This window comes from Primulina tabacum, chromosome 9 (genome assembly GCF_025594145.1).
Source record: "Primulina tabacum isolate GXHZ01 chromosome 9, ASM2559414v2, whole genome shotgun sequence".
NCBI classification, from domain to species: domain Eukaryota; kingdom Viridiplantae; phylum Streptophyta; class Magnoliopsida; order Lamiales; family Gesneriaceae; genus Primulina; species Primulina tabacum.
Window position 1 is genome coordinate 4,565,659 of NC_134558.1, and position 12,045 is coordinate 4,577,703.

At 37.0% G+C, this 12,045-nt stretch overlaps 1 protein-coding gene across 1 annotated transcript; it reads right to left on the reverse strand.

Moving 5' to 3' along the window:
• Positions 1–2,421: 2,421 nt before the first annotated feature.
• LOC142556877 (uncharacterized) lies at positions 2,422–6,751 on the reverse strand. The gene is made up of 10 exons (XM_075668375.1): positions 6,394–6,751; positions 6,229–6,233; positions 5,958–6,152; positions 5,355–5,898; positions 4,987–5,297; positions 4,483–4,899; positions 4,061–4,160; positions 3,753–3,878; positions 3,163–3,358; positions 2,422–3,109 (listed from the first exon to the last, which is right to left on the reverse strand). Exons 1-10 carry the CDS (start codon positions 6,749–6,751, stop codon positions 2,422–2,424), a joined length of 2,940 nt encoding a protein of 979 aa, XP_075524490.1.
• Between the last annotated feature and the right edge of the window lie 5,294 nt (positions 6,752–12,045).

Sequence of the window (12,045 nt, forward strand, 5' to 3'; positions counted from 1 at the left end):
AAGAGAAAACTCCATGGCTTTGTTCTATTAGTCCCATATTTTCTACACAAAGCAAATCCAAAGGCTCCATAGAACAAGCGACATGAAGATCATTATTATCGAAAACAATCAAATTCAAATTAACAGCAAGTGCAATGATCAAAGAACCAAGAATCAGATGACGCTTATGAGCTACCACACTAGCGAATTGGGAAACCAACAAGTAACCAAGATTTACTTGCATACACTAAAGGAATAAAAATTTAGCTTTCGTCAACACACCCGCAGAAAACTTACGACCAAAAAAGTGAAAGCAAAGAACCTATAATATATTTCCATGCTGGATTATGTAGATGATAATTTTTGGATTTACTTGGGTTGTAGTCGTTTTGTGTGGAACAAGCTCGATAGAAAGCAATGAGATTAAATTGATCATGAAAATCACATCCACTAGTCAAATACTCATCATTGTTTGCAAAGTCCTCGATAATAAAACCAAAAGCAAGATTAAGTTCAGTGATCGAAAATTTGAAAGTGTTACCCATCAACCTAAATCGGACTACCCCTGGGCTGGAGAGTGTGAAGTTGTCAGGTTTTATGAATTCGAACGTTGCATAAAACTCACGCACAAATTCAATATAGGCAGGGCAAGTAATTGAAAAGTAAGGCGCCCACTCAATATTGTTGATTAACTAAAACACCTCTGTTCTAATATTTAAAACTTCCAAAGTCAGTTGATGAATATATTTACAGAGGATGATTTGATTTGGCATAGGGTCTTATACCTATCCTTTTCCATTTTCCTAGTGAAGGTCAAATGTCCATTCAAATCCGAATCGGCGGATGGTAAGACATTCATCCCTTTTCCCATTCTAGTCCTTTTATGCCCTGGTGAAGGTGTGATGGTAGGATCGTGAGCCGACCCTGACGTATGCGATGCATGAGAACCAACCCGACGCATTGTATCAACAAATTCTACTACTCCACACGATTCTCCCACAACGAACAACAGACACGGGTCACAAGCACAAATACAGCAAGTAATAATAGGCGCACACATTGATATTCCATTGATAGTGAAACGAATAATTCAACCAGACACCATATAAACACCGATAATCGAAATATTAGAGGGGTAGGAAAAAAATCACCTAGAGTGGCACGACGGCCTTGCAAGATGTTGCGGTGAGGTTGGTGGTCTGCGCTGTGGACTGGTGGATGAACCGGAAGATGACCGTGCGAAGGTGGCTGCGAAGTGGGCTGGTGCGAAAATGAGATCGGTGCACTGTGGCCTTGTGTGCAGAACCGAGAGATGGAGGCCGACGGGGAAGAATAGGAAGCCTGCAAGAAATTGAGAATGGGAAACGAAATAGGGTAAGGAAAGTAAAAACGCTATTTCTAATTCATTTTAATTCCATTATTTCAAAAAATAAAATTTATTTGCAAACCTTTTTGTTTTGTCTGACATCAGAAGAGGTATTCGGGTAGGGCGTGATCACGCCTTAGCCGAATACATCTGTTGCTTTTTGGCCCTTTTTTTATTTTTGTTTGTTTGTTTTTTTCCTTTTTTTTAAAAAAAATAGAGGATGTGTTCGGGGAAGGCGTGATCACGCCTTGTCAAAAGACATCTACTGTTGGGGCTACAGAAGAAGTGTACGAACAAGGCGTGATCACGCCTTGTTAAAAGACTTAATCTACGTCTAGGACTTTTTTCTTACTAGAAGTGGTTTCCTTGTAAGGCATGATCACGCCCTGTAAAAAGACCTATTCTGCACAAAAGTGACCAAACTTATAAATATGAAGAACAAAAATTTGGGTTGCCTCCAATTTTTTTTACGTCCTTATGCTCGAAATTTTTCGTCCATTTAAACTTCCGAATAGAGTTGTTTTTCCAACTCAAGTTCGAGCATGTTTGTCACACTTTCATCCTCGTGAAACACCTTCAATCGATGTCCATTCACCTTGAAAAATTTTATCAGTATCCAAACTTTTGATTTCCACTGCACCATAAGGGAACACATGATTAACAACAAACTATCCAATCCATTGAGAACGAAGCTTACAGTAGCACAAGCTTTAGCCGAGAATTGTACAACAGTATTCTTTGGCTGACGATAAATTGTTTTCGCAAAATCGAATTGTCGTGAAACAACTTTGTTTTCTCTTTGTAAATTCTTGAATTCTCATATGCTTCGAATCTTATCTCCTCCAACTATTGCAGTTGCAACTTTCTCAACTCGCCTGCTTCTTCCAAATCCATATTGCAGTGTTTGACCGCCCAATAGGCTTCATGTTCAATTTCCACAGGCAAATGACACGTTTTTACAAAGACTAACCTGTAAGGAGACATCCCTGTTGGAGTTTTGTATGCCGTCCGATAAGCCTAAAGTGCATCATCTAGACGAAGGCTCCAATATTTTCTCCCCGGATTGACAGTCTTTGCTAGGATGACTTGATCTCCCGATTGGAAACTTCGGCCTGGCCATTCGTTGGTGGATGATAGGCAGTGGCCACTCTGTGTTGTACCCCATATTTCTTCAACAATGATTCAATTGTTTGATTGCAAAAATGAGTTCCTTGATCACTTATTAGCATCCTTGGGATTCCAAACCTGCTGAAAATATTAGACTTGATAAAACCTTCAACCACTTCGGAATCATTAGTCCTAGTGGGTTTTGCTTCCACCCACTTTAATACATAATCAACTGTCAGCAGTATGTAAAGATAGCCTCCCGATGAAGAGAACGGTCCCATGAAGTCCATGCCCCAAATATCGAAAATATCGCATACATGAATTTGGTTCTGGGGCATTTCGTTTCTATGGGACAATGAACCTATTCTTTTCCATTGCTCACAGCTTTTACAGAACATATAGGCATCTTTAAACAGTGTTTCCCAATATAGCCCGCTATCCAAAATTTTTCTAGCTATTCTTTGTGGTCCAAAATGACCATCACATGCGAAATTATGACGAAAAACCAAAATTGATTTATGTTCATTTTCAAGAGCACATCTCTTGATCACTTGACCAGCACAAAACTTCCATAAATGAGGTTCACCCCACACATAATATTTTGCTTCACAACGAATCTTTACTTTGCATGATTTTCTAGGAGTGTTAGGTAAAACTCTGGTGACCAAATAATTAACAATGTCTGCATACCAAGGATTCCTACCTTTCACTTCAAACAATCGTCATCTGGAAAATCTTCATAAATAGGCAAAACATCTTCGTCTTTCACTAGTCTGCTCAGATGATCAGCGACTTGGTTTTCAGTTCCTTTTCGATCATTGATTTCGATGTCGAACTCTTGAAATAAGAGTATCCAACTTATCAACCTCGGTTTTGACTCCTTTTTGGCCAGTAGATATTTCAATGCTGCATGATCAGAAAACAAAAATACTTTAGATCCAAGCATATTTGATTGAAATTTGTCTAGGGCAAAAACAATAGCTAAGAGCTCTTTTTCCGTAGTGGTATAGTTGTATTGCGCATGATCCAATGTTTTTGAAGAATAATATACGACATGACTCCTCTTGCAATTCGCTGGCCTAGAAAGCTCCCACCGCATAGTTTCTCGGATCGCACATGATTTAAAAAGACAAATTCCAGTTAGGTGGCTGGATTATGGGCACTATGGTCAACATGTTCTTTAGTTTGTCAAAAGCTTCCTTGCAATCTTCCCCAAAGTTGAAAAGTGTATCTTTTTGGAGTAACTTGGACATTGGCTGAGCAACCTTAGAGAAATCCATAATAAACATGTGGTAAAAACCTGCATGTCCGAGAAAACCTCGAACTTCCTTAACGTTAGTAGGGAATGGTAAGTTAGTGATTATTTCAACCTTGGCTTTGTCAACTTCGATTCCCCTAGAGGAGACAACATGTCCCAACACAATTCCTTCAGTCACCATGAAATTACATTTTTCATAATTCAAAACCAAATTGGTTTTCATGCACCTTTTCAAAATCTTGGGCAAATTATTCAAACAGTTATCAAATGAATCCACATAGACAGTGAAATAATCCATAAATACTTCAATTAATTTCTCAATATATTCAGAAAAGATACTAAGCATGCACCTTTGAAATGTAAAAGTCCAAAAGGCATTCTTCTGTAGGCAAATGTTCCAAAAGGGCATATAAAATTCGTCTTCTCCTGATCCTCTTGAGCAATGACTATCTGATAATAACCTAAAAATCCATCAAGAAAACAAAAATAAGTTCTTCCAGCAAGTCTTTCCAAAGTCTGATAAATAAAAAGCAAGGGAAAATGACCTTTATAGTAGCTAAATTAAGCTTTCAAAAGTCAATAACCATATGCCTTCCATTTGGCACCCTCGTTGGGACCAAATCACCATTCTGATTTCTTACCAGACATGGATCAGACTCACCTACTTACTATCGGAGATAGGATATATTATCCTTTCCTCTAAAAGTTTTAGGATTTCTTTCATTACCACTTCTTTCACAATCGGATTCAGTTTTCTTTGGAATTATCGTACCGGTTTGGCATCATTTTCCAAACGAATTCTATGTATGCAAATAGAAAGGCTTATGCCTTTGATATCTGCGAGAGTCCAACCAATTGCAGTTTTGTGCTCTTTAAAGAGTGTGGCTAACCGCTCTTCTTGTTCTTCAGTCAATCCATTCGAGATGATCACTGGCAAGGTCTCGTCATCACCCAAATATATATACTTCAAGTGTTTTGGCAAAATTTTGAACTCCAATTTGGGTGCCTGTAAAACATAAGGCAACAACTTCTTGTGAGGGACTGAAATTTTGGCTTCTAAATTTGTTACCACTGTTTGTGATTCCCTTTCAGCTTCTGAAATTTCCCAAGTTTCAGCTACTTCTCCTTCCACATCCAACTGTTCATGCATCTGAAATTTGTCAAATTTGTATTCCTCCTCAAAGTGTTCCTGCACAATTGAATCAACAATATCAATAGAACATATAGAGTGATTTTCATTTGGGTATTTCATAACATCGAAAATACTAAATTTCACAGTCTCTCCGTCGAATTCAGATGAAAGAGTACCCTCTTCCACATAAATCTTGGTTCTAGCAGTTTTCATGAAAGGTCTCCCTAATAGAATTGGGGCTGACATCGTAGTGGAGTCCTCTTTCATTCGCAATATATAGAAATCTGTAGGGAATATCAATTCTTTAACATGCACCAAGACATCTTCAACATCGCCTTCCAGATAAGCATTAAATCGGTCCGCTAATTGAATCACCACTCTAGTCTCTTTCAAAGGACCCAAATTTAAAGCACAATAAATTGAATATGGCATGACATTAATTGATGCACCTAAATCTAGCATGTTACGTTAAATTTTCACATTACCAATAACACAAGGCATCGTAAACATACACAGATCATTGCATTTATTCGGTAGTGACTTCTTAATAACCGCAAACACGTTCTCTCCCACACTTACCTTCTCATCACCGCTCAACTTCTTCTTATTAGTGCACAACTCCTTCAAAAATTTAGCATATCTTGGGATATGTTTGATGGCATCTATCAGAGGAATATTTACTTCCACTTTTCTGAATATTTCCAACACCTCTTTCTCATAGTCAAGCTTTTTGGATTTTTCCAACCTAGCAGGGAATGGAGGAACAATTGCATTAGAAGTAGTAAATGAAGGAGATTTAGAATTTACCTTCATTTTCTTGTCAGATTCTCTTTCAACATCCTCATCTGTGTCTCTTCCCTTAGTATCCTTTGTAAGTGGAGTAGACTTATTCTCAATCTCTTTCCCATTCCTTAATACTATTGCACCCGCATTTTCCTTTGTATTAACTACTGTCTGTGACGGCAGTTTGCCGGAATTCATTGCCTCTAATTTTCTAACTGACATAGCAAATTGAGTGATTTGGTTTCCTAGATTCTGAAAGCTAGTCATCGTTTCCTGTTGAAATTTTTGAGTGTTTTCAGTTAAGGCCTTCACAATTTCATCTAGGGACATACTTGAGTTAGAGGCTTGCGCAGGTGGTGGTTGTTTGTTAAAATTTTATTGTGGATATCCTTGTTGGCCTCCTTGAATCCTACAGCTGAAATTTGGGTGATCTTTCCATCTTGGATTGTAGCTATTAGAATACGGATCATACCAACGTTGAGGCTGTCCAGGAAATTCGCCGATTGCATTAACCTACTGCCTTGGATCTTCATGTAATGTAGGGCACATGTCCGTTGAATGTCCAACCATCGCACATATTCCAAAAGCTTTGTCATGTTGTACCTGCCCTAAAACGAAATTTTCCAAAAGAGATATCTAAGAATCTAACTTTTGATCGATAGGGTTAGCGCTTACCTCATTAACTTGTCGTGGAGGGATATCTTGCCTAGTCCAGCCATATTGGCGATTAGGGCTCGTGCCTTTTGAGGTTTTTGTTTACCTATGTACCTCCACTTGCAGCATCAATCATATTCGTATCGAAAATTGAGAGACCCTCGTAGAAATATTGCACTAGAAGTTGTTCTGGAATCTGATGTTGAGGACAACTGGCACATAATTTCTTAAATCTCTCCCAATATTCATATAAAGTCTCCCCTTGCAGCTGTCTAATCCTACAAATGTCCTTCTTGATATTTGCTGCTTGTGAAGCTGGGAAAAACTTCTCCAAAAATTGTTGTTTCATATTGTCCCAAGTCGTTATCATCCCAGAGGACAAGTAATATAGCCAATCCTTAGCTTTGTCGGCTAAAGAGAATGGAAAAGCTCGTAATGAGATTTTCTCCTCAGTAATCCCTTGTGGTTTCATGGCTGTGCACACAATATGAAACTCTTTCTAATATGTGCGGATCTTCACCTGCAAGACCACGGAAAGTAGGCAATAAATGAATCAAACCCGATTTTAATGCTTCAGTAGTAGGGAATTGAATGCATAATGGCTACTGAATAACATTAAGATTAGGTAACTCCCTGAGGGTTCTTTGAATTGGTTCTGCAAGTATTTCTTCGTCACTCTCGCTTTTTCAGTGTTGAGATCAAGATCGGATTCTCTCTCAGTGTCAGTTGACTCCAATGCTATGTTTAAACCAGGAGATGATGATGATGGTTGTTGTTTACTCCGTATCCTTGCTTCTCTTCTCAATCTTCTAGCTGTCTTCTCGATTTCCAGAATATATTCTAGTTCACCTGTACGAGAAGAATGAGGCATAAAAGAAAATAAAATAACTAAATTCAAAAGAAATTAACCTTGCACGGTTCCCGGCGACGACGCCAAAATTTGATGTGCTGTCGTCGAGCCACCAAACCTAAATTCCCACTCTCTAAATAAAATTAGTGTAATGGTGAGCATGGTCGAATCCACAGAGAACGGGGGATTTATTTCTTTTGATAATAAAAATAAGTAAAAAGGGGGATTTTGTGATCTGAATTTAATAAAATAATAATCAAAATTTATCGAAAAAAGGAAAACTATAAATTAAAATGATAATTAATCAACTAGAATAAAATGAAGAATTTAATATGAGAAGGTTCTGATTCAAGGGAGTTCCACTATTCAATTATATCATTGTTCATCGGCTAACAAATAATTTATTCAAGTTGTTCCAAGCAATTAACCTTAGAATGATAGGGATGGCCGCTAAAATTCTTGTGCTTTCTTAAATTAATTGAACGAACCCAGCATCTCATCGAAACTTAACAATAACCAACTGGACATGATAGCGTTCCATATTAATTAAAGATAGCTTTTAGATTTGTGAAATAAATGAAAAAAGAGAAAGTACTAGAGTCGTGGAGAAAATTGGAGAGAAAATCTTTGCGCCGTTCTTTTCTGCTTTTCACGTGAGTTCTCTTTTGAAGAAAGTTGGGAGATTTTTTTCTTGATTCTGCCCTATCTTGCTGCCTCCCTTTGTATTGTATGTGAGGTAGGTTGTGGGAAGGTTCTTTTTTGTAGAATTGTAATATGCCACCTCCCTTCACGTGAGTTGTTTTGGCAACAAAGAAAAATTGGGTCCAACAAGTATGAAAGCCCAATAATATAAAATAATAACCTAATCACTAAAATTAAAAGATACTTAGAAAATATCCTCCAAGAATATAGAGTTTTTTTATGGAAAAACTCTATCTATTATTCTTCGTTAATATAAAAATTCTTTGATTCTCATTAGGCAGCTGAAGAGTAATTAGTCACAAGGCGTGATCACGTCTTATCCAAAAACCACTTCTGAATTTTTCTGCCTCAAGTCTTCCACTAAGATCATATCGGTAACTTTAAATATGATATAAAATCACCTTTTTAGCCCAGATTTATCGCAAGAGTAGAACAAAAAAATCACATAAAAATGTGTCTTTTAAGCACGTTGGAAGTGGTAACAATGAGAGATATGACAACCAAAATGCGAACTATTACGTGTCTATCAAGCAGTATTAAACATTAATACAACCATATCGAAAACATAATTCTGAACGAGAAAACGATAAACCACATAAAACCTCCACTGGATCGCCACCGAAAACCCGACTGCTCTAGCCACTGTCCTGGCCGTCCGAACCGTTCAACTTAAGACCTGCCCCATGGAATGGGGTTGTCCAAGATGAAAACAAAGACGTGAGTGACAATCGTTCAATACGAGAATGTACGAGTATACAAACTGATATGATGCATGTGAAATGCAATATGATCGGATATCAAGGATCAAGTCAAGAACTCATGCTCAGCCTAGAGGCGCATGAGTGTGTAGTCTCTGATCTGCCCTAGGAATGTTTTGGCTCCCACACTCATCATCAAGACGTGGACCTACAATGCCCAAGTCATCAGAGCCCGAGGGTCTTGTCGGACACTGTAGCTCTCGATGCCCCATTGTCCACAATACAGAATAGGGCTGAGTGGCCCAAACAAACGAGGTATATCTCAAAAGATATTAGGCTCAACATTATATGTCATGAATAATATGCCAAAGCAGTAAAACATGTATCATGCAACAGATAAATATGCAGCATATAAGTGTGTATACTACGCTTGGATATTTTAGTCAGTACATCACGTACCTCACTTAAAACAATCTGACAGAAAGCTTTGAACCTAGACAATACCAACATAATGAAATCACTATCAAAACAGATCCTGAATTACCAGACATGCTACAAGGTTCTCCCTAATGATCCTTAAATCACTATTTAAGGCTTTAGGATTATACCTTGCGTCCGTCGTCAACTCGCTAATGATGTCTCGATCTCAGTTCACCAACCCCTCCTCGAATCGACACTAGTTCTGAAGCTTCCCGACACCAAAGTGCCCTAGAAATTGGCTAGAAAACCTAAGGTATATGGCTAGAACTCTCTCTGAAGAATGCAATGTAAGAAACAAAAGAAATCAGCTTCTATTTATAAGATATATCCGGTCTAGTTCGAAAAATCCAAATCAATCTTATCTGAAACGTGTCAGAATCTCATTCGTCTAGTTGGATTTCTCGGGATAACGCAATCTGAAGTAGATCGAGTTGTCCATTTTAAATTCGGTGGATCCCAACAGCTTGATCCGAATTATCAATTCCTTAATAATGCTTAATTAACAACTCTTTAATTATCTCTTAATTTGTACTTCATTCAAAATAAGGATTCGGGACATTATAGAGGGTAAAAAGCCTGATTATTTTATTCAAACATATTAAATATTATCACGTTAGTAATCTCATGTAGAGGAGTATATTACTTGTTTTACTGCTTGAAAATAGAATAAACATAAAATGAAATATTACTTGTTTATTTTTGAAAGAGAATTGAATAGGATGATTCATGCTCTCAACTTATTTCTGATATTTTATTTTTATAAGCTTTCTTCGGATTTGAAATTCGGACTTCAGACTTGTAGATAAATTCATGCATTAGTTCTTGTCACTTGTTGTCTATAGTGTCTTGTAATGGGTAGTCCTGTCTTACACTAGTTAGTGGTCCATTCTTACACTAGTTAGTGGTTGTGTCTTTTTGTGGTGTTTGAGTCACATATCACACGCCTCTTATTTTTATCGGATAATCTTTTGTTTTTGAGGTCGTGAGGGAAATACTTTTTGTGTGGCCCCTCACCACTTGGACTTGCAGCTTGGTTAATTCTTGTTCTAGTTTTTTATTTTTATTAATTCCGCTGATATACTTGGAATTGAGAAAATTTAAACTCATTATGTTGGAAATTATAAGTTTCAGAGTTTGACAAACAAATTGGGTAAGGAACTAAAGAAGCAAACTGAACTGATGCAACTGAGAGTTCTAACTGATCTCAAAACCAAAGAAGACTTATTAGACTAAAATAGATTATGAATCGAAGTAAATGGACTAAAGTTATTATAAGTATAAATAAGTCGTAAAACTGATGATTCGAAGTTCATTAAATAGATTGAAGATCATAACTGAAATCTTCGCAAAACTGAGCTGAAATGACCTAACTCAACTAAAGTGTTCAAACTGAGAAGACATTAGTTAGAACTGATGTATTGCAGATGAACTGATCATGAGTCGAACTTCGATCAGTTTGACTCCTGATCAGTTAGTCACATCATCAACTGCAATTTGAATCTCAGCAGACAAACTGACAGTCCGTACCAAAGCAGAAGAGTCTGATATATCGTACCTTCATCAGATAATGTAATCTACATAGAGTAGAAGATATAAAGATTCAACGGATATTAATCATTAAATGCATTCAATGTGACCGTTGGAATAGAAGACTATTTATAGCTGATGAGTTCAGTTGAAGAAGGTTAACGAACCATCGACGAACAATTATTAGAGTTGCGATTCAATTTCAAGTACATTCAGTTTACAAATTATACAATTTAGCTCTTATTTCATTGATTTATTCGTAGCATTCAGGTTACTTATTAGAGCTATTCAGTTATCAAACTGATAAGTGAAAGAAAGCCAAGAGTTTAAGTTTGGCATTGTATCAGTCCAACTGAAGTGTGTTATCACAAATCTTTATAATCAATCAAAGTTCTTTAGTGAATTATTATCCTTGAGATAGAAAGGGTGACATAAGAGCAGTTGAAGACGGCAAACATCCATAAAATTATTTGTGTTAATCATTCTATTCATTATGTTATCAATAAATATCCAAATATATTCAATCTATCCTTCCGTTTATTTACACACTACTATTATTAGTTAACTAATCGATATCGACGCACAAGATTTCTGAATCAGTTCATTAAAGAACTGATTTATACCCGAAAAAGATTTCAAATCGAAGTGTTTATTCAACCCCCTTCTAAACACATCACCTTCATTAACCGATCCTAACAAGTGTTATCGGAGCGGTTAAAATATTGTTTTGGATATTCCATACGCTCAAATCTGATAACCATGTCTTCATTCAACAAAATCCAAATGTTTTCCTGAGAGGAGTTCGATCACTGGAAAATCAGAATGTAGGCTCATTTAACTACATAGGATGACGACGGTGGTACGTCATAACTGATGTACCAATGAAAATCATGAAAGAAAATACAGCCGTTTCTCTAATTGACGGAGCACTTCATCGCATCGAAAAGCCACATGATGAGTGGACAACATAAGATAAAAGGAATGAAAACTTGGACAATGTTACCCAAGACATTCTTTACAAGAAGCTGGATAAAAACACTTTCAGTAAGATCAAAATGTGTAAATCCGCCCAAGAAATTTGGGAGAAGTTGATTCAGTTATGTGAGGGCAATGAGCAAACCAAGGAGAATAAACTTTCAGTTGTCATACAAAAATTCGACAATATCAAAATGAAGGTCGGAGAATCAATGAATGCGTTACAACTGTCCTCAAAGTGCTGAAACTGGAGCCAATAGTTTCAGTTGAGAAGACAACTGAACAACTGAGAAATGATTCGATGTCATTGTTCGTCAGGAAGTTCGGAAGATTAATGAGACAAAATCAATTATCATTCCAAATAAATTATCACATGAATGAATCAAAAGACAAATTGAATGCATGCTATAACTGCGAAAAGACTGGTCACTTCATCGCTGACTGTCCAAAACCGAAGAAGGACGACAAGAGATCAGTTGAAAAGGGTAAGAATCCCTTCGAGCACAGGAGAAAATCCAAGGATGAAAAGAAATC